Source organism: Numenius arquata, chromosome Z, assembly GCF_964106895.1.
Source record: "Numenius arquata chromosome Z, bNumArq3.hap1.1, whole genome shotgun sequence".
NCBI lineage: Eukaryota > Metazoa > Chordata > Aves > Charadriiformes > Scolopacidae > Numenius > Numenius arquata.
Genome location: NC_133616.1, coordinates 13,462,729 through 13,489,171, shown reverse-complemented (window position 1 = coordinate 13,489,171; position 26,443 = coordinate 13,462,729). Strand labels below are relative to the sequence as shown.

Here is a 26,443-nt window from a genome sequence, read left to right as displayed (position 1 = left end):
CTGCATCTGTTGTAACTTGTGTTTTTTTTCCAGCTGCTGCTTTATATGATATCTAACACCAGACACTGTGCTATCTCAGCTCCAATGAGAATTCACTACAAATACAAACAAGCATAACAAATGCACTTGCACATTTTTGATCTGCCTTTGACTGAAACAAATAAAAGTATTTGAAATAACTGGGGGCATTCAAGATGATAACGTGCAACTAATGACAGTGATATTGTGAGATGTGGAGAAATTGTGCAGTAATGCTATTTTGCTCCAATGAGTTCAATTTACAGATATATCTGGAAATAATGTTTAGGATTAATGTGTAACATACCTAGTTACGAACTTTTAGACAGCTAAAGTTAAAAGGGGCCTTACAAATAGAGAAGAAAGCTGTCAAGAAATCTGAACAATTTCTATTTTCATAATTGTCAGAGGAAAATACAGATATTATATAATTTAGTATTTTTAATTAAAATATGCAACTTGCTATTAAGTTGCAAAGTACTCACAATTCAGTCATTTCAGTATTGTAACAATCTTTATATCCCTTTTACATCAGAATCTGCTTGTCATTTTACTTTGTTAAAAGTAGTTAGAAACTTACACTTCAAGTTAGCCACACGTTTCAGTGCCACAGTGTCTGAAATATCCAATAATACAGAAACATCAAATGCAGGTGAGGTAACAGGAGTCTTGTTAGGGGCTCTGGGATCTGTAACAAGTGAGAGCTTTCCAAAATTTCCATTTTCTTCTTCTGGATCAATCCCTGTATAGGCTTTTTCAAATAGCTTTGCCTGATTAATTGTCATTGGAAACCCATCCACAATCCACCCTTTCTCTGGTGGTGTTTGGCTAAAAGTAAATGAAGAACCAGAATTATATAGCGAATTGCTAGTATAATAATAACACCTAAAGAAGAGCTTGCCCTAGCAGTCTCTCATTCTGAATTCAGTGTAATAAATATCCTGATGAGTACAGAATATGACAGACTTAAAAAAACCCCAAACTTAAAACTTAAACTGTAAGCAATGGATTTTAAATCAGAAAAATAACATCAAGCTTAACTAAAAGTGAAAGGTAAAACCAAAACAAATTTTGCTGTCTTAATGAATAAAGTTCTCAAAAATACTCTTTATACAGACTATGATCAGAGATGTAACTTCACTATTTTCTCTACAAACTTTTGCACTGAACTAAAAAATAGCAAAATCTGGTTTGTACCTTTAAAATATACTAATAGGAGTAATATAACTTAAAAAGATATTCATGTGGGAACTTATGTGATAATTGCACATCAGGGTAGTTGAGACAATTTTCTGTCAACAAGAGTAGACAAAAATAAGTAACCTAACTGCTGAAGTGTGAATACTTGGATTATGCATTTCACAAAATCTAAGAGAAAAAAAACTAGCAGGTGCAGAATATATTCCAACCAATAAAGAAAATAGAGACATTAGTTATATTTAATGACTGTGTGATAGTCGTGTGTATATTTTTACTTACCTTCAACAGTGCACAATATCATCTACATAATTTAGGGCTGGACTATACTGCCAGCACTCAACTGCTAGCATAAAATGAGCATTAACTAATTTCACTAACTAACTCCACTTTCCAAGTAGAAGACTCTAGTGTTCAAAAAATACCTTAATGAAGAGAAATAGCTGAATCTGGACTACAAGCTGGATAATTATGTTCTAAATAACTGAGGAAAAAGAGCTATACAAGTTCATACTTAATGGCTTCCAATAGGATGGCAATTAGTAATTCATCGGGGATACTTTTTCCTTTCTTCAACAATTTCTGTGATGCGGCGCCAAGCTGGGCACGTACAGATAGCTGTGGAAGAGGGCAGCATAAGACTAATATGCTCAGAATGTTCACAACATTCAGCGTTAAAAAGAGTATGATTCTACTTTATATATTAATTATTAGTTAATTTATATTTAATGTTTATTTTTTATTATATATTATAAACTTATTATTATAAGTTTATTTTTATCTATAAAGGAGAAAGAGTTTCAACGAAAGGCCTACTTTAATTGAAATCTCCAACTGATTTACATCATTAAACATATAAAAATGCCAAAAGAAACAAGGTTGATAAACAAAGGATATGAAGGTCAAGAAAGAAAAAATTAAGTGTCCTGGTTCTAAGCTTACTCTGATTTTCACTACCATAAATCCACTGATGGTTCCTACAGCAGCATTAACTTCATTAGTTCTACAAAGATTCTTTTATATGTTAGCGTTCTAAGTATTTTACAGTGGGCATTAAGATCAAAGAGATCATTGTAGAAATAAGTATTTCTGAATATAAAGAAAAAGAAACCTTGTCAAGGGATGAATGATCTGCTTGGCAGCAGCAAGATCAGGAATACCTTTTTGCTAACTCAGAGATGACGTAGAAAGTATGGTATCTTACATAAATGTGAGGTTTAACAAGAAGATACAGAACTTTAACAATATGAGCAATCCTAACCAACAAACAAAGGAATGGGTTTTCCTAATAAACTCTTTTAATAAAGACAATGCTTGCAGTGATGTTGACAAATTAACTTAGAACAATCAAAGAGTGTCACCATTTAAGTAATTTAACCATTTTAACTAATGCAGCTTTATAAAGTATTTTATAAAGTAGAAGCTCAAATTGGATTACAAACCTTGGATAGGTCATCCTGACTGTAATCTGATTTAACTTCTTGCCCAGATGGATCCTTTTTCACAGGACAATTCCCTAAAACAGGTACATTATAAAGTTTGATAATTCTATTACTATAAAATTTATTACTACAGATAAATAATAAAAGTATATGCCTCCTTATTGTTCTTTGAACAAATCAATGCAGAAAGTATATACAATTGTTAGAATCATAGGGTCATTGATTTATTCAGGTTGGAGAGCAACTTCTGGAGGTCAATTAGTTCAAGTTCAACCTTTTGCTTGAAGCAGCAACAGTTAAAAGGTCAGACCAGGTTGCTCAGTTGTTTACCCAGCGTGATCTTGAAAACCTCTAAGGATGCAGACTACACTACTTTGCCAGGCAACTTGTTTCAATGCATGATGGTTCTCATGGGTAAAGGACTGTGTCCTTTGTCTAGTCAGAAGGGAAGCAAGAAGGGCTTTTACAGGTATTTCCACAGCAAAAGGCAGGCTAGGGAAAATGTGGGCCTCCTGAAAGAGACGTACGAAAGACTGAGGTATCTGAAGCCCCTGAGACTAGTAGGAAAGTCTGCAGCAAAAAAAATTTACCCTTGGTGGAGGAGGATCAGGTTCAGGGACATTTAAATAAACTGGAAATACACAAGTCCTTGGCACCTCATGGCATATACACACACATGCTGAGGGACCTGGACAATATCATTGCTAATTGTCATTCTTAATAATCTTTGAAAAGTCCTGGGTGGGGACTGCGGGAGATTCCTAGGATTAGGAGAATGCAACTGCCACTCCTCTCTTCAAGGAAAGCAAGGAGGAATTGGGGATGTACAAGCCAGTCAGTCTCACATCAGCCCCTAGGAATGGATGGAGCAAATAAGCATGGAAACTGTTTCCAAGAATATTAAGGACAAGAAGATGGCTGGGAGTTGTCAGCATGGATTTATGAAGGGGAAGTCATGCCTGACTGCCCTGACAACCTTCTACAGTGAGGCTGTGGGCTCAGTGGTTGAGAGGAGATCAGCATATGCCGTTTACATTGACTTTTGATACTGTCTTCCTTAACATCCTCATAGACAAACTGATGAAGCACAGACTGGGTAAGTGGACGCTGAGGTGGACTGAAAACTCACTGACTGCCAGACCCAAGGCAGTTGCCCTTGCCAACTAGCTCACCTTCCTTTGTGGAGCAGCTTGCACTTGCTACTCCCAGACACTAGCATTGTGTGGAAACAGGAAATTCATTATGGAAACTACCGTGAAAACTCAGATGTCATGGATACTACCTCAAATATACAACAGAAAGGGGATTTGCCATTTAAATCTAATAAGATAAGAATTAAAATTTAATTTTATAAATATATATATAATATAAATAAAATACATACACACCTTGGGTTCCATTGACAGGTGTTTCTGTTTGGAGCTTCTTTAGAACTTCCAGTGGTGACAAATTCATCTGGACCTTGTATCAATTATGAAAGGAAAAGGATTAAAAAGTTCAAGTTGACTCTTGAGGTCTTGTAAGTCAGAACTTAGAATTAAGTTCGAAATTGAGTAAAAATATTGAAACAATATGCTTTTTCTTTATATATTTCATTCTTATCTCCCTGTGGGAGACAAAACCAAAATTTATGAAAATTCTTACCTCATTTTTTTCCCCAGAACTCTCTGCTTTTTGTGGAATCATATAGTGTTCAATTTTCATTTCATTTCTAAGAAAAGCTTGGATGGCCTCCTGAACCAGAGTATCAACAGATAGTACCTGAATATTGCAAACTAATACACAAAAAACCAGGATAAATTTATTGTTTGAGTTGAGCAAACAGAGAGTCTCTCTACAGAGAGACTATTACTGGTAATTAAATTAATGATTTTGTTTGGGCTTTTGATGTGATTTATTTCCACTCGCTCTTCCACTTGCTCTTGTGATTTATATCCACAATAGCATAGCTATCTTGCTAGTCTCTTCTACAACAAACATCCCCAGAGAAGATTGCCAAAAGCTTTTTCAAATTCTCTATGCAGAAGTAATACTATATTAACACTATATTCAAGTTCAGGTGTTTTTAACCTCATTTTGGAAAATAATGGACGAATGACTTGCAACCAACCCCTGCAAAATACAGATGCATCTGAGGTTGACGATTAGTAATGCAAGGATTTGCCCAAACAATTTCATTGTAAGAGCAGGATTTTAATCCTAATAAACATTTTTTAAGAATTTTAGGAAAAAAAATAATCTCTACCTTTTTCAATAAACTTTACACAGGTAGTTTTTCCACTAAAAAGTTTTCCCAAAATACATCCCTTGATAGGAAATGGAGGAAATACAGGTAGTGAAGATTTGGGTTTTGGAGGATAGAAAATCTCCATCAGCCTATGAAGCACATGACCCAATATGTTATTATTAAGAGGAGGCTTGTTTTCACTGTTTTCTTCAGTTGGGCACCATTCCCCTGTCATACTCTGTATAAACGACAAATTACCAAATAATTTGTCAATGTGCCTTGTCTTTCATCTTCCTAGATATATGTATTAATACATAAACATAATACATACAATCACCAAATCTGAATAGAAGTAATAAAATATTTTTAGAATAGACCCTTGCTATAAGCTATAATTATGTCATAATGATTAAACATTTATTGATATTCACTAATACCGAGTTGAGAGAGACATGTACTCCTACAACCATTTTCACAGATTCCTAAAATAATTTTTTTTTTAATTCCATAAATCATTTCACCAATACCCCAGAATGAATCAGTAGCAGATTTTTGGAATAGAAGTCCAGTGTCCTAATATTCAGCATTCTAAAAACTGGCAACTTTATTGCCCAGTATTGCACAGAAATCTATGAAAATGTTTATGTCTAACGCACATTCAATAAAGAGAAAATACCCCACAAACCATCAACCCAAAACAAACAAATCACCATATAATTCAAACAATTTTAAGGGAAGGAAATACTGAGTAGAAGCTTCCAGTTCATCTACTCTGAGACCAATATAAGTTTACCAGTGGTATGAGTTATCAGCATACAGGCTAATGAGGTTTTGCTAGTAAAGGTTCTTTTGCTCAAAATCACATTGGAAGAAAGATGAGAATGAAAGCATATAGTCAAAAGAATTGAACACAGAATTGCACTTTTGCCACTCTAATATATACTCTACCAGCATTGGATCTTAAAACACTAGGATAGTCCTGATGTGCAGTTTTTAGTATGCAGGATAATACTAATCCTGTATCAATTATTATTTGGTTGCAGGCTACTGAACAGCTGTTTGCAAGATACATGGACTAACAATACTCCAATTAGATCCTAGCTTGTCACCTCATTGAGGGTGCACAATAAAGGGTTGAGACACAAACTCAAATGTTTCAGCAAGAGAAATTTCAAATAGCAAAAAAAATGTTCAAAATAAGAGTGGTTAAACACAGGAACAGTTGCACAGAGAATCTGTGGAATCTCCATCCTTGGAAATACTTGAAAGCTGACCAGACACAGTGCTGAACATCTTATCTGACTCAGACATTGGACTTGCTTTGAGCGAACAGGTTGAACTAAATGATCTCCACATCCCTTTCAGTCTAAACAATTGTAGCATTCGATAAATTAAATATTTAATCACTGTCAACAGAAGCAATCAGTTTCAAATTTCTGCTGAAAGATGATGTTTTGAATTCATGTTCCAGGTAGAATATGCAATCTCTTCCTGAGCTTACTATCATGAACAATATGTTGCCATAGCATACATCCTACTAACAGAACTTGATCAGTGTGGACTTTGAACATGTGTGCAGTAGATAGAACAACACAGTGTAACTCATTATGACTCTAAATGAAAATATCACCTATTTTTAATCAGTAAAACCAAACAAAAAAAAATCTTTTTGTGTCATACAATGTCCCCTCTCTAATGTGTCTCAGAAAAAACACTTCTTAATATGTAATTGAAAAGGCATGCTTAAAAAAACAAAATCCTTGTCCTTTCTGAACCATTCTTCCTTAAATATATAAGCAGTTATGGAAAAGTTGTTTTAAGCTCTATCAGACCTGTAGGAAAAATGAATTCCAAATTGAATGGGCTCCCCATTCCAAGTATTCACCTTCCAGATTTTTAAAAAGAAGATTGCTAGACTGTACCTGTCTTGAGCTATAGTAGCTTACCTGGCAGAAAAAACTTTTCAGGTATTCAGGTGAAAGTTACATAACTCCTGGTCAACACTCTCAATTGAAACCAGAGATTATTTGATATTTTGAGCACTGCCTACTGTTATCCTTGTTTTGGGTGATTCCATTAATTTATTAAGTGATTAGTCACAACTGATGATGTGGTAGTTTCCAGATATTTTCAAGCTCAATCTAATGTGGAATGTGTAACAGACTGATAGCACTGTATTTTGTTCTTGTATTTTATCAAATATATTTGACACTTTTAGTCATCATTCCTAATCTAAACTTAGTATTTCTGAGAGATGTCAAATTGCCTGTGATGGGCCTTTTTCCCAAGGGGTAAGAAAATCTTAAAAAAGCATAAACTTTGCCAGAATGCCCTGCCAATACCCTAGAAGCAATACTTTGAAGGTATTAGCTGCTCACTTAGGTTTTTAGAAGACATAGGTATGAATTAGTGCCTACAATTTTACATATCATACAATACCAGCTTTTGATGGATAGTGATTCAGAAAAGCATAAGACTAACGACATCTGGAAAACAATTATCTGACTCTGCAACTGAAACAGACAGGTAGCAAAAAAAGAGTCTTTAAATATGTCATTAGATATTTGTGACCTTCAGAGCCCTTACATCTAGAGAAGACTACTGAGACTTTGTAATATAAACAACAATATGACTGAAACTTATTTTTTCATTAGCGGTCCCCACTAACTGTTTCCTGCCTGTCTGTCCTGTGTGTTCTCCCTGTTGGTCTTGTGTATGTGCCTTTTTTCACCTAAAGAAAGCAATCATGACATTCATTACATGAGTTGATATGGTCTGAACAAGGACCTTACAAATAGATAAACCAGAAAAACATATCTTAAGATTGAAAACACAGTAAAATGAGCTGCCAGGCATTCATCACAGAAACTTGTAACAAACATTTATACTCATTGCAAAAGTAAATGTAGCAATTACTTCAGGATGTGGATAAAAGCGTATATATTGCAGTTATAAATTCCCAACAAGTCAAAGACCGTATTTGCCTAATTTTGCCATATTATTGTTGAACAGGTTATTTAAAAAGACTAAATATGTAGTGGGATATTTTTTTCCTAAAAAAAGCATCATTAATGCAATTTGGAAAAAAAAGGTGTACAATACATTTTAACATGGAAACATTAATCCTTCATATTTCACTTGTGAAATTACATTAATGTATTCTAAAGTTGAAGAAAAGTTTTAAGACACCCTAAAAATAATTACTTGTGTTCTAGCAGAAGGTTAACAAAAATGTCATCCATTTCTAAAAATTTCCACAAACGTTACAATCTTAAAGTAAATGGATCACACAAACCAAAAAAATCCTGTTAGAAATCTTTCACTCAAAATTGCTGAAATTAAGACTATCAGCTTTTGTAAAAGATACAGTATTTCATTTTACTTGCTTTTCCTGGCTACTTTCTGTTGCATTTTTCAAATATGGTAGCATTAACTACACTTTCAAATTTCAATTAGCTAAAAATTAATTGCTTTGCAATTAATGTGTTGGTCCTATGAATTCAAGAGAGAAATATAATCAACGTTATATACAAGAATGAAATAGTAAGTGTTTTAAAATTGCACCAGTTCTTCAGTGCTACTAACATAAAATACAGCCATGTATTTCATATAGAAACTCAGACAATGAAAAGAAAATGCATGTCAAAATCTGACATCACAAACAAGTGAAAGAACAAAACGAAACAAATAAAATGTTTATGATTATGAAAAATCAAGGTGTATTATCTTCCATTATGTCTTATCAGTTTCATGTACCTTGTATTCACCATAATCTTTTTCATCTAATAGATTCATTTTATTCAGCTCTACAAGTTGTTCTTGGCTTGGTTCATTTGGCAAAGGTTGAACTGAAGCTTGTTCATATATTGGTTTTCCAGTAAAAAAAAATTCCTTCCAATCAAGCATCAGTTTTAATGGAATTCTTCTGCAGAAGAAAAAAAGAAAAAAAAAAAAAAGAATGAGTTCCAAAACAAAAATGAGAGGGATTAAATATTTGAGAACAGTGTACCCCAATTTACAAGAATCACAATCATGAAACAAGCATATGCTAAACAAGATACAGTTTATAATGCTTTCTATAATTATTACAGCTTTTTATAAGTGCTTGGTTGCTTATATGACAGCTGGAGGCACTTCTAGGCTTCAGTATTTCCACAAATGTGTCACCATGCAGTGGTGCTGGCAGCACACTGTAGTAACAGTTTTTCTATAGCTATTTTTTCCTGCTCCAAAATATTCCTCCTTTTCATGGGGTAAGGCCTCCTCTCATCAAAAATCTATAGAATTTTTCCTGAGAGCTAAAATTAATTTAGATTTATATAAGTAATAAAACTATTTTTTTTTCTTTTAGAAAGGAATAATATTCATATGAAACAGCAAGACAAACGGCATATAGTAGTAAGCTAAATGCAAACAGGATGCTGACATATGTCACATTTGAATTCTATAGCTGTTAAATAAACAATATAAATATAAACTTAAAATTTAACAGATGGTCAAAATTAAAGTTTCTACTATTTATTAAGATTTCATCAATTTGGACTTTCTTTTTTTTTAGTAATGATTGCAGATGAGTGTTATAGCTTTAAATAAGCTTTGCATGCAATGTTGAAAAATAATTCAATATCTATTGTATGCATCCTGAACAACAAAGTACACAGAAGGACAGACAAAGCATACCTACAGTGACAGTATATGCAGATGCAACCTTGATATGCATACTTTGGAAAGATTTCAAATATCTGTACATGTTGTGCACCACCCACTACCCGAAAACATGACACTAGCTTACAATGGAACCATCACTAAATGTGTAGATCAAATCGTCAAATGTGTAGATCAAATCATCACTAAACTGTGTCTAGGCTGAATAGGTACTTACTGGGCCTAAATTTATATAATTTCTATAAAATATAATCATATGTATGTCATATGTTTACAGTCTTATTATTTTAATATACAATTAAACTAAAAGGCAATGAAGATTTTTACATATTTTCTCATGCTCTAAGCCTTACCCCATAGTCTAATCACTGAATACTAATGAGAGAAAAACAGCAACAATGCCCCATTCTCTGGTTTTGGAAATACTCCTAGAGCACAGGCTCTTGGAGGTTACTACTTTTTAGGACCTTCTCAGAAACCCTGTGCAATTAGGGCATGCCAGAAGACGAAATCACAGCATGTAGGACTTGGAAGATTTTGGACTGAGTTGGTACTCTTAGGACAGTCCAGGCAGGTTGATAAATCTTAGGAAATTAATTCTGTTTATATGACACTGAGGAAGTGTTCATTTAGTGGAGCAATCTAGAATGAGATAAGCACCACTCAGTTTTTAACTTTTAAACTAAGGAATTTATTCATAAAAAAGGAAACCAGTAGTTTCACAATCTGTAGAACTAGCGGATCTTGGTCTCCTAAGGATTTAACTTAGATGAGTTTTCAAGAAATTATGCTAAAGCTTTAGCATTAGTTTACCCTGTATTACACATGAGTGAATCCTCACATGAAAGCAATATAAACATTTTCCCATACAAACTAATTGAAGCTGTCCTATGAGATACCTGAGAATTTACATAAAATGTTATGATGCTTAAACCAGTCTGAATAGTGAAGCCTAACAGCTACCTAACAAATGCTACTTTTGCCTAACTGTTATCATACTCACTTGTTTGTCAAGAGACGATATTCTCCTACTTTTGTTGCCAAATCAATGATTTGGTCGATCACTTCCCAACATACAGAATAATGCTTTTTATAACGTGCCTGAGCTCTTTCAACAGCAATTTTCTCATGATGTTCTTTTTCTTTGATAATTTGTTCTTCATAATCAATTTTTTCTTGTTTTGCAAGAGCCTAGAATTTTTTTTTAAAGAGTAAATCTGAGATTGCAAAGAAAATGAAAGGCAGAAGTGCACAGTCCTGGAAACAAATATGAACTGGCTCATTTAAGTCAAGAAATGAAAATAGCTAGATTGTCACCAGAGCTGATTAACACATAGACAAATCTCAAAACTTGTGTTCACTCTATAAATTCCAGTTTTCTTGAAATATAATGAAATAAATGAGAAATATATTACTTCTTTCGTGACAAATGATTAAGAACATATTCAGTGCTTAGGGGGCTGGGAAACATGTTAAGTTTTCCTATGGAAAAAACTATGCACATGCATTGGTAAAGGCCTAGTTCCACTGAAAACCACAATGGAATACTCATTTAGAGTACGTGACAAGTAATTTAACTTACAAGATTCTGATCTGCAAATAATTTGATATTATTGATGCCGTTCAATCCTTGAGAAAGACTTCTGGTCATGGTAGAAAATTATCAGTAGTTCCTTTTTTGGCTGCTGATTACATAAGACTCCAGGTGTGTTGGAGGATTTGGAACTGCTAATCATTTTTGGCAGGAGCAAAATAAGATTTCTACCATCACATTATGGCCTAGTATGAGCGTAGCAATTGGCACTTTGTCACAGGATTATGAGTCCTTTTAATGTATTAATCAACTCCAAGCTCCAAGATAGAAATTAGCACTCCTGAGTGAAACTCCTCCAGCATTTGTCAAAAATGGACATTAACAGATTTCATCTAAAGGAGATGAAAAATATGATTCTTGAAATCTTATGTCATTGTCCTTTGTCATTTTGGGTCTGCAAAACTTTTAAACTCAGTGTTCTGAGATGTTTTCCTACAATGTTAAAATTGGTTTAGAAGAAAAGAGCAAAATTAGACTTTAAGATGCTCACTTTTTCCCTTATTAACTCAGCTGTAACATTGAACATAGATAAAAGAATATATCCATCATTAAATCACCCTGTCCCTAGAAAAGTCCTAAATTCTTAGAGCTGACAATACAAGTTCCATTTTATATCAGGAAGGTACTGTAACAGTCCTGCAGCTATTCAGGGAGCAAATAATTTTTTACCGCTTCTCTATCAAGAGCTTCCTGTAACGCTTTCAGTCGCCTTTCATCAAGTTGTTTCTCCCTGAAAATTCTGTTTTGTTGTAACACCTCTTTTTCATGTCGAACGTGCATGAGTTGAACAGCAATCCTTCGCTCCTGCTGAGATTGTCTCATTAGTCTGTAAATAAGTTGCTCCTCCCGGTAAGCTTCCTAAAAGATAAAAAATAATAGTATTAAGGACAGTTTATAAACTGTTTTAGCGACAACTCATCAGTGTCTCATATGAGAAATATGAATGGAGTCATATAACAGTATTTACCTCCTCATTTGACATATAAATCCAGAACAACATATATATCTATTTATCAGTACTACTTTTGTTAACTATATAAGAATTGTGGAATTCTAAAGGTAATTAAAAAATACATTTGTTCAGATTAACTCAATTTTAACTTGGAAATTTCCTGTGCACAAAGAAACTGTAGCATATTTCAAATAATTGCTTCTATATGTAAAGATATACCCTTTCCTCAAATCATTAACTCATTCCTGCTCTTCACCAGCCCCCATTCTCAGCCATACTCTGCTGGATCCTTGATCAGTCTATTCTTCTACAGGTTTGAACTTTTTCCTTCTGTCTTGGGATTTAGGTAATTATCTCCTCCCTTCTGCATTCAGGAGACTGGGAATACAAGGAAGCATTCAGAACAGAGGGAAATACAAGACTTCTAGGTAGAGTTTCAGCGTTCTCAGGGGGACATAACTAGAATTCCCTATTCGGTACTATAAGAAAATAATTTTGAACCATTGCTTGAAGCACGGTTGGTGTGCACAGACAATTTGAAGGCTGTGGACTATTACGTTTCAAAGTACTTGTCAAAACATGATAGTTATCTTCTCACTACTACACTTCTCTAGACTGTTCTTGGTATCAAAATTAATGCTTAACCTAACCTAAAGGTTTGCCTCACTGCTTTCACAGTCCAGGACTACTGTGGACTGTGAAAATTCTAAGCAAAAGCATCATCTTGCTTGTCAAGCCCCATTGTCAAATATCACTCCTACAGCAGAATTTTAGAGCCAATTATGATTCCCTGGACATTTGTTTCAGATGCAGCAAAACTGCTATGAAATGTATTCAAATTTAAGGACCTAAATCAGGAACTGTTCTTAAGATTTCAAATTCATTTCCCCAAGAACAGAGGAACAGGTAAAGTCTGTTAGCAGTAGTAGGAAAACCAACCCAAAATAAAGTATCACTTCTATTTTCTTTGAATCTGGTTTATTTTCCATTATCTGCCTGTGACAGAGAGGCCAGAACACACCACATAAATTCACCTATAAATGAAAAATCAAACTTTATTACATATTATCATACTATTTGTGAAAGAACTCTACAAAGAGGTCTAGGTCTGCACTACCTAATGCAACCATTATACCTGTAATAGATCTCTAACACAAAGGTGAAAAACATGGCTATTTGAATTGCAATAATAAGAACAACTTTCTAATTAATTTAGATCTTTAATGTTGATGTTAGGGAGAAGCCAATATTTTTCAAACAAAACTCTTTCCATATTTTTAAGTTCCCTTCCCTTCACAATTGCTGGGAATAAAGTACATTCCAATTAAATACTGGTGACTTGAAAAGTCTGAGTTGATATAAAAACCTCTCAATGTTTTGCATATTTTAGTCAAATTGTTTTGTACTCTATTTGTAGTGTACTGTTTGTACACTATTTATCTACACAGCAAGTTATCATCATGCACACAACTGAAATGGAAAATAATGCAATAGCAACACCTGTATATGCCCTTTATATTTTTATATTCATGCAGTGTCATTTGATACAGTTCAGGTCACAAAATTTTCCAATAGCACTGCCTACTGAAGAGTTAATCTGTTTATTTGTCTCTTACATTCATGAAGTCCAGGCAATAAAAGGAGACATGATGTCCTTTGCTGACTCAGTTCTATCTGCTGCTTTTTTGAATTTCATTAAAATTTCAAAGAAGAGTAGATGATGCACAGACTTTGCTTCCTATTACAAGTCAATATCCTTTACTGTTTTCTTTAGCTGCAACTGCTTAACCTCAACCATGGACTAGCACAGCAATAAATACTCCACCAGAGGATCTTTCAGTCTTAATTCACAGGGGATCGAAGGAGCCACCCTAACAGAGTGGTCATTTGTGATACAAACCATCAACGCGATAGTGCAAACAGTTGGGTCAGTGAGAAATCAAAGCACCTAATCTAGGTGAATGCGCTCTTTACAAAGAAAATGGGAAGATGCTTCTTTAGAACACTTCTGAGCAGCTGAAAGAGACCTTTTCTGTGTTAACTGAAGGGTAGAGAACTTTCATATTCTAAGTGATACAATATTTTGACATGCTGAGTAGGCCTAAGAAGAGCAAGCAGTAAACTTTTACCAAACAAGAATATATGAAAAGACAATCAATTCAGAGCTACACAATGGATAAATTAAGATTCAGAACACCAAACTCATAATTTCAAAAAGGGTGCTTATTGGATAAGGGAATGAAGCATTCGTAGCTATCTTTCATACAAACAGGAGTGGACGAAGTACTAAAACGTAAGGTTGAAAAGCATTGAAACTTCTGGGCTTAACAGAAGACAAAATAAAAATGGTAGTACAATTTTTTGACCTAACTTTTTACATCAACTTCTTCACAGAGTACTGTTAAGTGTCTGAAGAAATCATAAATATCATAAATGGGACATCTTAGTAATAGTTTGAAAACCGGCTACTGAGAAAGTATAATACTAACTTGTTTTTCAGTTCACCTACTTGAGACAACAGTGGCATTAAGTGCTCAAACATCAATGGGTTTGTTTCGTGTTCATGCAATTACTATATCACATTTTTCTATTTTTTTGTTTCCTTGTTTAGTTTACATACAAATGAAACAATTCTGTCCTATTGTGTAGTCATAAAATTTATGACCAAAACTTATAGCTTAGCATACATAAATCTATTTGGTTGACAAGCAATAATGCATTAACAATTAATTTCCCCTCCCATTTTTATCTTCTCAATTTATTGCTGACAGTAATTTCTTCTTGACAACCTTTCAAACTCAGAGAGATAAAAACTGAACAGAGTATTTTAAAATAATGAATACTTAGAGAAAATACTTTGTTGAAATGGTGGAGATCAAAGACTTATTTGGGATGAAGTGATGTTACTGTCAAACAGTTTCAACTCCTGCCTATGAAAATCTGACTGGCATCACCCTGTGCTCCCCATAGAGAAGTATCACATAATTGTAAAGCATTTTTTCTCCAAGGGTCCAACTTGTAGTGTGCTCAAGTGAACTCAAGAATTTGAATATGATTCTTTTAATAGAGGTTGATACGTATGGACATGAAACACATGAAAGCACTCTCAAGGGATGAAATTCATTTGACTCTAAATGATCCCATGTGCTGCGTTCAAGTTTTATGCTCTATAGGTAAAATTCTGACCTAATGTCCATATGAAAGCTACAATTTCAGTCTGCAAATCCTCTCTGGTTCAATGCCTAATGGAAGGAGAATGTAATTTTCAACTACTTTGTATATTTACTTATTTTTTCAAGATAATATCTCAGTTTGCTTCAAACTTCTCTGTCAAGCAACATCTAATTTCTCAAATCTCACGTAGTTCTAACCAGACACCTCTTCCTCTGCTAATTTAGAACCAAATTACCACTAAATAGATTTTCTGATCTGGTCAGACTACTCTTCTAGTCAAGTGCTCACTTGTCTTTCCTTCCAATTCTTGCAGTCTATGATTTCTGTTGTTCCTATATCAATACCATTTTTCTTCCTGGGAAGTTAGGAACACTATTGTTACTTTTCCCTTGCTTTAGAGCCTCACTGGAGCCAGTCTGATTGGCAGGACATTGCAACAATTCCTCCATGTCAAACTGAGAAAGCTGGTACTACAAGCCATAGGTGAACCAGCTGTCTGGCTTCGTCTACAGCACTGGCTGGCTTGGCTGGCTTAGAACTGCTGTATCCAACAAATGCCCCAGTGACTGCTACTGGCCACGTAGCCATCAACTCATGGCCATGGCTATAGGAACCACTAGTCCAGGCTGCTGAGGTTGTGCTGGGGCTACAACAGCTAATAGCAGGTAAAGAACAAATCTGGGGACTACAGTGATTTCAGACAGCTGGGTTACAAAACTTCTTCATGGCCTACGCATATCAACAAGAACATGATATAGAATCTCTTTGAATGAGAGCTCAGAGACAAGATACACAGATAGACAGACTCTTGGCCTAAGGTCCTGCAGGTGTTTTTCATGGAATATAGGTCAGGTATGGATATTGAGAAGTAATCTAATTTCTTTACAAATTTAATTTTTTCTTAACAACTCCAAAACTGTCTCCAAACATTACATGTCAATGCTTTTATATATATGTGTGTGTGTATATACGCATATATAAACTTCATGCTTTTCCTTTTCACAGGTGCCACACATCTGAACTTCTATAATTATGCAACAGCAGTGGAGACATGCTCGGCTATACTGGGTTCAACCCATATGATCTAGGCTAAGGACTCACAGTACCATACTAAGGTAAAAGATAACTAGAAATCACAGAAACCCAGTAAGTCACAAGGTTCTGTTTTGATACAATCATTACAAAAGAGAAAATTTGTGAAGTCAGTAATCTTAGGAGCTGCTTTTTGAATGAGGTGTATCTGAGGAGGAATCTGAAAAGCATTGTGCTTTACTGATGGGATTCAAATGGAATAACCTGCAACATCCATTTTCAGACACAACACAGACATCCTCCAGAGACACATCTTCTATTCCATAACACAACAAAAATCAAAGCTCTGATCTGAAAAATAAGTGTTTTGCTTCTTCATATCACCCAGCACAACCATGTCAGAATTCATCCAAAACTTTACATGACACATTTGTAAATACAGGTTTTCAATCAAGGAATACCATGTTTGTTGTTTTTTAATACGTATCTTCTTCAGAACAAGTATACAATTTGATTATTTAAAGTTCAACTTTGGCAGGGAGAGTGGAAAGCATCACTCTTTAACTGGTATTTAATAATCTTAGGTCTGCTGCCTTCATTTGATTGTTTATGATCTATAAGGACGAAGTATGACACAGAGGTGGCAAGAAAGAATGGACAACCCTCCATATTTTTCAAGGAAAGACAACAGTTGGCATAAAAGTTATAACCAGAGCTAAGTGTATTATACCTCCCTTTACCCCCTCCAAGCTCCATTCAACCCGCCAAAAATACTCTTCTTTTATATGTGTAAGGAAATTTTTAGATTACTAATTCTGCATGGGTTATATACTTCAGCATACGTTTTCTCACCTCTTCAGCTTCATGTGATATTAACTGTTCCATTAGCATTTTTCGTCGTCTTTTTTCTCGTTGTTCTCTAGCAAACGTATCTTCCTCTAAACGTTTTTGAATTTTGCTTATATATTCATCATCTGAATAAACATTTAACAGCTCAGTTGCTGTCTGTGCTGTAGTTTCTAGAGTTGTTTCTTGTAACTTCTGTGTTTGCAATGATTCTTGTATATCACTGATTGAAAAAATCAAAAAGAAAAAGATCAGTGACTTTATAGGAATTATGGTTCTTGGAGGTGTTTTTATACAGATCTCTGTATAATTATGTGCAAGTCTGACAAATGCACAACAAATAGCACTGTTACTACTTCTTGACACTCTTGTGCCCCACAAGAAAAACTAACTCCAGAGGAGGGCTCCAGCGATAACCTGAGCCAACTGTCAATTAGTACATTTGTTAATATGAAGCCATATTCTGCAGAAACAGGAAATTAGGAAGTCTCACAGAATATCAAAGAAAGATGGGTTACTCCTCAATATATCCATACACTTTGAGTGCAGTTTTGCAGAGTTATTAATTATAGGTTGTTTACACACAAGTATCTACAACAGTATGCACCAGTGCCACCTCTTCTGAGCATGATATACATATCACTAAAGGTGACAGGATGGCTATTACTAAAAATTATTCACAAAAATTCAACATACAGTAAGTCTAAGGAGAAAGGTTATTTCTCTCCATTTTCTTTGAAATGTGTTACCATGCATGTACATCCTCAATATTCTTACCTCCCTGCAAGTCTAACCGACCTTAAAGACTCAATGACTGAAATGAACAGAGAAGAAATGTACTTTGTGTCCTTTGTTGCTGCATACATAGCAAAAAGGAGAGAAGGAAGTTTGAGCCACCCCTACTACAAGTAAAGACAAGGTAAAAACACTCTAAGGGGGCAGGAGCTGGAATATTTGCAGTGCTAGTGGGACAATCATTCAAAGGACAATCACAGTTTAAACTAAACAAACCATTACCTTTTCCTCAAGTAGCTGTCTACATAGATAGTAGGCACCTGAGGTAGGATCCTGTCTAATCGTAACAATCTAATATCCAAATATTACCTGTCAGTGACTTGGCTGTATACTGCAGAGGCATTTCCTGCCATAGACTTCTCAAACTTTTTAATCTCCTTGTATGTATCCTGAAGAAATAACACAAATGCTAATGTTTTTTTTCTCTGCACAAAGCATCAGAAGGAAGGTTCAACAGACCAAGTATTAGGGAATTATTTTTATGTCATGTTTGTGTAACAAATATTTACACTGAAAATATTTCAAGCATCAGCTAGATCAAGAAAAAATAGCATGATCATTTTCTTCTTCTACCTTTGAGTTCCTTCCCCCCTCCCTTTTACCTAGCTCTACCTATGTCCAACAGCCAGAAAATCCTATGATTTTGCAGCTGTTCGTTCTGCAGGATAGTTCTGATTTTACATAGGACTACAGATGTTTATATAATTCCCACCATTCAGGGATTTGAACCAAGATATACTGGGCTATGATCTGCTTTAGATTTAATAGCTTGAATTTATCCTTGATAGTTACTCAAGCAAATATGTTCCTACACTCTACATTTAAATGCATCTGTCGCAGTTGTGCAGCTGCAAAAATTGATAATATTTGCATTCCCGATGACAATACAATCCATGAACTGTAAGTTTACTAGATAATACAAAATTATTTTTTTGCCTGCATCGCCATCTCTTGATTTCATCTAAGACTATAGCTAACTTCAGTTCTTACTAACATTTTTGATAGAGCAGTTTATAGTGTGTTACAGAAGATTTCATACATTATGGTGCAAAACTTCATTATGCACAAACAAAAAGGAAACAATGCTTTTATTTCACGTATTCTGCTCAGTAGAAGTTAAAATACTGCCAGCAATTAAATTAGTACCTACGTATGGTATTTATTCAACAAGAACTTTCTCTTACATCAAACCAAATTTTTACCAAGTACCAACAATTAAATTAGTACCTACGTATGGTATTTATTCAACAAGAACTTTCTCTTACATCAAACCAAATTTTTACCAAGTAACAACTGCAGAATCATAATCATATTAATATTTTGTCTAATTTTCACTAGTTGAATCTAGTATATCCTTTTAACAGTTATATCAGCAGCTTTTGGATGGTGCAAGTACAGTATTTTAAGTGTAAATACTCCTAGAAATCATGTGTTTTGCAAGTTCATACAATTAACATTAAAATAATACAGATGATAGTTACCTCTGCTTCTCTTTTCTTCTTTAAGATTTTTTTTGCTTCAATAGCTTTTATGGTATGGCTTGGTGGTGGCTTTGGAATCTGTATAATGGCTGCTTGAATCTTGGCCATTATTTCATTTTGTCTCCTTCTTCCTATGCGATACTGAATATTCAAGATCTTGTGTTCAGATACTTGAGTTGAAACAAAATATACATATGGCCCTAATGCACTACCTATATATCTATGAAGTAATTAAGCCATGAGGAAAAAAAATCTTCCAGGAAGAAAGTATAAGAGCTTATCAGGCTCCAGGCTTCAGCAAAAGACTCTTCTTTCTTTTTTTTTTTTTTTTTTAAAGCGGATCACTAAAATGCCATGAAAGCAGAAAATTCTTTATCTTTTGTCCACAGTTAAACCTTGTCTTAAGAAAATTCTCGGCCACTGTACTTATAAATCACCATTTTTATATCAAGAAGTAGATGTTGCAAAATGCATTTTAAATTATAGTTCTACATTCTGAATAATTTGACAGCAATATGCTAGTATATGTTCATAATATTTGAGGATGAAAATATATATTTTAAGTACCATTATCAAAAATTGGTACATCTATATATGTTATGTCTGCATTAACTAATACTGCAGTGCAATAGAAGCCCATCTGTAAAGAAAAATCAGTTTATGGCCAGTACCTAACAGGCATTTAAGGGCTTGTAGCAAATTTTAGCTCTAGTATGGTACCTGTTACAGGTCAGAATTCAGCATGGAGAGTGAAAATAGCAGTTTTCTGGTAAAGAAACTGAGACTACCATTAGGTAATAACTACAAATATTTAAATTATACCAGTTAAATGTGCACTACAGATACATGCAGTTAAAGGTGGAATTGAGTGGAAAAAAGGGGGTTTCACACAGACAGTTAAAAAATACATAATACACCAAATAAGATATTAATAATTTTTCTTTTAAAAAATTATTTTGAATATTTTGGATATTGCTTGTATTTTCTTTTCTAGCTACATGAAGGGACTTTTTTTTTTTCATTCTTGTTCATGCAGTGGCAATAGAACAGCTAAATAACTAGAGGAAGACTCTCTCCCTTTAATTAGCAATATTAAATGCATCTCAAATTAGTCAACTTCACTTTCATTGTCGTTCAACATCCCTTAGGTAGCTGGCCAGTTCCTCCATATAAATTACAGGCTGTACTTTGTGTGAGTGTTCCCATATATTAAGAAATTAGTTCCTTGTTTTTACTTTATCAGAACAGCTACACAGAACTACACAATGTTCTGAGGCCATACCCACTACTGGTCCTCTTCCCTGTGTCTTTTGAATAATTTCTTTTCTTTTTCTTTTCTTTTTTTTTTTTTTTTGAATCTTTTCTTCACAAATTAAGAAAACCTTTTACAAGGACATCTTAAAAAAAAACAGTTGAGAAATTTACACTGTCTTCAAACCTATAAATATTTTCCATGTATGACAAGATGCAAATAGTCTCAATTTAACATTAAGTGATTTTTAAATACTAATGGTTTTAAGGGTCTTACAACAGTATATTGGCTTTATATTGCCATGCATACTCCTTTTATTTGTTTTTGTAAAACATGACTGTGTAGCACAGAATTAACATGCATTCACACTGGCTTTAACTAACTCATTATGTTCATGACCTTGAGAAAATACTTCTTCAGAAGTCTATAAAAAGTAAGTAGTCACCTTTTCAGTGTCTTGGGCTCTTTGTTCCTCTTGGAGCTTCTGAACTTTCAGTTGTTCTGCAATATGTATATGAGCTATTTTATCTTCTATTGCCTTAGATTTTATTTCAAAATGCTCAGAAATCTGCTGTAGTTGCAAATCAGTCTGACGTGGTGTTAAAGTTTTCAAACGCTACATTTAAACATCAAACAATGAAGAGTCAGAAACAGTAAGAAATATATTTAAATATGATAATTTTGCAATAGTAATTTCAAACTGTGTTTTCCCGTGTTAATGTACACAGAACAACATCTAAACAAGGTCGAATATTTTTCAGAAAAACAGGACTAGCTCCATTGCATGCAGATTTGAATTTGAACAATGCCAGATTTTTTTTAGTTTGGAGAAAAGGAGGCTGAGGGGTGACCTCATTGCTCCCTACACCTTCTTGAAGAGAGGACATGGAGAGGGAGGTGCTGAGCTCTCTTTCCTGGCATCCAGTGGCAGGAAACGTAGGCACGCACCAGGAGAGCTTTAGACAGGGCATCAGGAAGCATTTCTTTACCAAGAGGGTGGTCAAACACTGGAACAGGCTTCCTAGAGGGGTGGATAATGCCCCGAGTCTGTCGGTATTTAAGAGTCATTTGGACATGCTTTAAGTTTTGGTCCAGGCTGTTGGACTAGATGTGGTTGTAGGTCCCTTCCAACTGGAACTATTCTATTCTAGTCAAGCCAAAATACAGAAAATTCAACTTAAACATGAGAAAAAAAAATTAAAGGGTCATAAACAATTTGCCCAGACAGGTTGTGAAGTCTCTATCATCTGAGATATTCAAAACCCAACTGAACAAAGTCCTGAGCAACCTGCTCTAGTTCACTTTGCTTAGAGCAAGGGGGGTGGATTAAGTGACCTCCAGAGTCCCTTTCTAATGTCATCTATTCTATGATTCAAATGCCATTCCAAACCTACTGTTGACAGGAGCTACTCTTACATGCTTTACCTTCTTTAAGCTATCCCTTTACAGGTGAAGGGATGTTTCGACTGTTTGGTACTATCCTTGCACTCTTTGGTAAACTTTCTGCTTATAGATTATTTTTTAGGAAGTGTGCCAGAAAAAAGATGTGAAATCTCACCCAGCTGAATTTGATTCATGCACATGCCTAACATTACTTTTGAAGTCAAGACGAACATCTTTAACAGAATCTACTATATCAACACTGACTTTCTCTTAGATACTTTCTTTCCCTTTTGTTTTTTCCTCTTCATATTATCCAGCATACGGTTATTGTAGACTGGAGTGTAGTATAAATATATGGAGAGACAAGCAACAGAAGGAACCAAACTACTGTGGCACAAAGCTCAACGCAGTTATAAATAGGTGTTCTGGAGGGAAAATTAGTATAAATTGGTACCTATGCTGCACTGCATTCTGCAATCTGTACTCATCAAATGAATAAAATGACAGCTGCTGAACAACTACTAGCCTTTGCTGCTATATGTATTTTAAGTCTGGAGAAAGCTCAAAAACAGAGCAGGTAACAGAGAATGAGCCAAAACACAGGAACAAAACCCACAGATAATCAATACCCTCATGAGTCACACATAAACTATGTAATCCCACTGTCTATGTATAAGCCATAGCAGAGTATTCCTTCCTTTTGAGTTTTGAACAGGAGATTTAAAAAGTGGGGAGGGGAAGCATGCAACATGCTTGAGAAGTACAGGTAAATATGCTAACTTTTTTTCCTATGTATTTACACAAAATAGGCATAGTTACCTCTCGATACAAAGCACTTTCAATAGACTTAAGCTTTGCAGTTGCTGCAGGTCTCATTGCTTCCATGGCTACTCCAGTAAGCTTTGTCTTTCTCTTTTTTTCTAAAGCAATATACAATTCATATAAAAGCTTTGTTGCAGCCCCATGCTGTCCTGTCATGATGTCTTGGGCCACATTCTCATTAAACTGTACACCAAGGAGGTGAAGTGTAGGCTCCAGGCGAAAAAAATTGTTAAGTTTTGCATTTGCAACCCTATATGATTAAAACAACAATATAACAATTATAACAACAATAACAAATGAGAAAATAAACTTATTTACAATTCCAACTTGCTGCAATAAGCATGGTTGTGACTTTTATCTCATACTAAGACAGAAGGGTAATAAAACCACAGAGGACTTCCTTAAAGTAATGTGACACACATTTTGGCTTAGGTTTTACACTGCAATACATGTAACTGGATTGGTCTACTAGGCAAAACTTTTGGAAAAAATAGAGAACACATTGGGTTGTATAAATCTTGATACATGCATGCACACACAAAGTGTATCTGACAGTAAAAGTTAATCCCTAATTGCAGCTAATGGTATACCAGCCACAGAAAGTACAGAGAGTGAGAATAAAGTTTCTATATTAACTGTATCAATCCACTTGAGATCTAACCAGGCAAAATATAGGAAATTATAAAAAAAAGTCTACATAATCTATTAACCCTCACAATACTTTGTCATATTTCTTCTCCAATAAAAATAAATGGACACATGGGTTGGAGTAGTGTTGAAAACAAAAACTATGGTCTCAATGAGCAATTTACATTCAAAACTGAAATAGCGGATTGCAGATTAATATTGCTCTTGATATGTAGATTCTCCTGTGGAAGCACTCAAGATCAATAGTTATACAGATCAAAACCCAATAACAATAAATTATCAGTGTATCACAATTAACACATGAAATTTCATCCAACAAATCCACTTAACTGGAACCTGAGTCAGATTATCATAATTTCTATACTGCTCTAGCACTTGAGTTCCTTCACATGAACCGACAAGCTTTTGAGGTCAGCCAAGCTACAGCATAATTCTACAAAAAATTCCAGTTTTATGAAGACCTTCTGATAACACAGTATTCACCTTATTCCTAGATTAAATAGTCCAGGAGCTCATTATTCTCACTATTATAGTCCACAGTTTATTTTGTACACAATTACATATAACTGCAGCTTACAACTATTGAACATTTTACTGCCATTAAGTCAAGGTTAAGGTGAGTCCTATTGTCAGAAATCATTTCACATGCATTGAGAAGCTGTGGTGATATCACCTGTTAAGTTTTTGTTCTGTAATCTGATAAAATGGAATTTCTTAACCTTGTATCATAATACAAAAATGTTGTAAATTTGATTTCAAGGTTATTGTAAGAGTTCAGGGAAAACTACAGTATATTATTTTTCAAATATGGACAGCCAAACTAGAAAAAATTTTCCAGTAGTACTCCTTTTAAAAGAGTAGTATCACTTTCCCAATTCCTACACCCTTACTTATAAGTCCAAAAACTATGCAGCATAAGCAGCTAATATAGCTAAGCAGACCTTGACTAGTTAGTCACAGTGACCCTACATTCTTTTATTAGTGCCTTCTACATTACCATTGCCTACCTTAATAAAGGAATCTATATTTCTCCCACCACCACCCCAACAGGTATAGTCTTGCCTTGGGCTGTGCTAAATACTAAAGTGACGTCAGTTTACCAAATGATCCATGAATAATATGCTTTTCCTTAATAGCACACTCCAAATTTTAAAGGTATTACTTTATAGATATAGATATAGGTTCTTGCAGGATTCCAGGGCTATACAATGACTGTTACACAGTAATAATTGATTTAATGTGCAGAAAAAATACTTTGGAGCCGAGAAAACATTGCCTCAATTCTCGATAGTTCTCAAAATATCAATGTCAGTAATTATTTCAAAAGTAAATAATGATGAAAAGTGAAATATCAAATTATCTTTACAAAGTTCTGGATTACTGTGGTAAAGAACACCACATACAGTTTTCCTCCATCTTACATGCCAGCTACTCCCAGAACAATATTTGTCAGGGCCTTTCTCTGGACCTGCTCCAACACATCTATGTTCTTGCACTGGGGAGTCCCAAACAGGGTACAGCACTCCAGATATGGTCTCAGCAGTGCCATTTCTTCTTATTGTGGTCCTGAATGCTGTTTGGCCTCCTTTGCTGCAAGGGCACATAGCTGGCTTATGGTCAACTTGTTCTCCTCTGTGCGTAAAATACAAGCAGCTTTTGATTTACTGATAAATGTATAAAATCTTGGTAAGTTCTCGATGTCTTTTCCACTATGCATTATCAAATCCTAACTGAAAAATAAATATTTTGTCTAATTTCTCTAAGATACATGTTATCCATAGTACTAACCTGCTCTGTGAAAATTGATTAAAGTCATCCTGAAGACCATATTTGTATAGAAGTTCTCCAAGGAGGTAGCCAGTAGAAAATTCTTCTGAAAATGATCCTGGAACTAAGTTTGGGGTTTTGTTTTTTGTTTAAAAAAAAAAAAAAAGATAATTAAAAGATTGTACACTTTCATCTTAATATAACTTGTTATTATTTTATAATTTTTATAACAAAATTTAGGAGATTGATCTAGCAGTAACTAGTTTCCAAGTCACAAATACTTCTGCTTCCAGTGTAGGTATTTTGCAACATAAACTTTAGGTAGTAATTTAATTCTTACTTTCAGGGTTAATAAGTAAACATTTTCATAATTGTCATCAAGATTGTAGCAATATCTATAATGATAATTACTAAATTTTTCCTGAAAAATTCAAAAGAAAACAAAGCTAGATCTAATGTGCTTCTCATCCATGGAAAGTTGCTCCCGCCTTGCAGAACAAATGCTTCTCCAAAGCCAGCACAACACCTGCCATTCAAAACAAAGCACTGCTTTGCAAACATATTAAAATATATTTTTCCTCTGGAGTCCTTATTAACAGGTGAAGCTTGAGCTCCTCGTATCTCCTGAGAGCACTTGCGCCTTGAGGAAAATTAACTTCACCTCGAAAATCACTGCCTTGCGCATGAAGACTGAAAATGTACCTGAGTAGGTATCTGGACGGGAGGAAGCGGGAGGGTTCATCAGTAGATCACAGGAGCCGGGCCCCGGGGCACCCCCCAAATCCCTCGGCGGGACGAAGGCCTGCAGCTGCGGCAGCCACCTGCGCTGACGGGCAAGCCAGCCGCCTCCCGACCCCTCACAGCGCAGAGGGCATCCCCCCACTTACCCACTTTCCGGGAGAGCTTCACCTCCTCGTTCAGCCACTCGCACAAGATCTCCGACATGACTGGCGGCGGCCCCTCACGCCCGCCTGGCACAGCGTCCCGTTGCCAGGACGACGGCGGCAGCGCGCATGCGCATGGAGAGGCGGCCAACCCACCCCCCGATGCCACCCACGAGCAGGCCGCGCATGCGCCGCAGGGCGGGGCGGCGGGTATGGTTACGGGGGGCGGGGAGACGCGGAGCAAGGTGAGCGCGCGGGGAGGAG

The 26,443-nt window shown here is 35.2% G+C and overlaps 1 protein-coding gene across 1 annotated transcript in view; it reads right to left on the bottom strand.

The window, feature by feature from the left end:
* SPEF2 (sperm flagellar 2) overlaps window positions 1–26,240 on the bottom strand; it is an 80,229-nt gene extending 53,989 nt beyond the window's left edge. The window contains exons 1-15 of the mRNA XM_074166110.1: window positions 26,183–26,240; window positions 25,317–25,419; window positions 22,878–23,130; window positions 19,424–19,564; window positions 18,252–18,331; window positions 17,154–17,370; window positions 11,813–12,001; window positions 10,553–10,740; window positions 8,641–8,809; window positions 4,903–5,122; window positions 4,302–4,432; window positions 4,046–4,118; window positions 2,658–2,731; window positions 1,730–1,833; window positions 599–846 (exon numbers count right to left, since the gene is read on the bottom strand). Of these exons, the coding sequence (XP_074022211.1) occupies window positions 599–846; window positions 1,730–1,833; window positions 2,658–2,731; window positions 4,046–4,118; window positions 4,302–4,432; window positions 4,903–5,122; window positions 8,641–8,809; window positions 10,553–10,740; window positions 11,813–12,001; window positions 17,154–17,370; window positions 18,252–18,331; window positions 19,424–19,564; window positions 22,878–23,130; window positions 25,317–25,419; window positions 26,183–26,240 (2,248 nt within the window). The remainder of the gene's footprint in view (window positions 1–598; window positions 847–1,729; window positions 1,834–2,657; window positions 2,732–4,045; window positions 4,119–4,301; window positions 4,433–4,902; window positions 5,123–8,640; window positions 8,810–10,552; window positions 10,741–11,812; window positions 12,002–17,153; window positions 17,371–18,251; window positions 18,332–19,423; window positions 19,565–22,877; window positions 23,131–25,316; window positions 25,420–26,182) is intronic.
* Window positions 26,241–26,443: the final 203 nt, after the last annotated feature.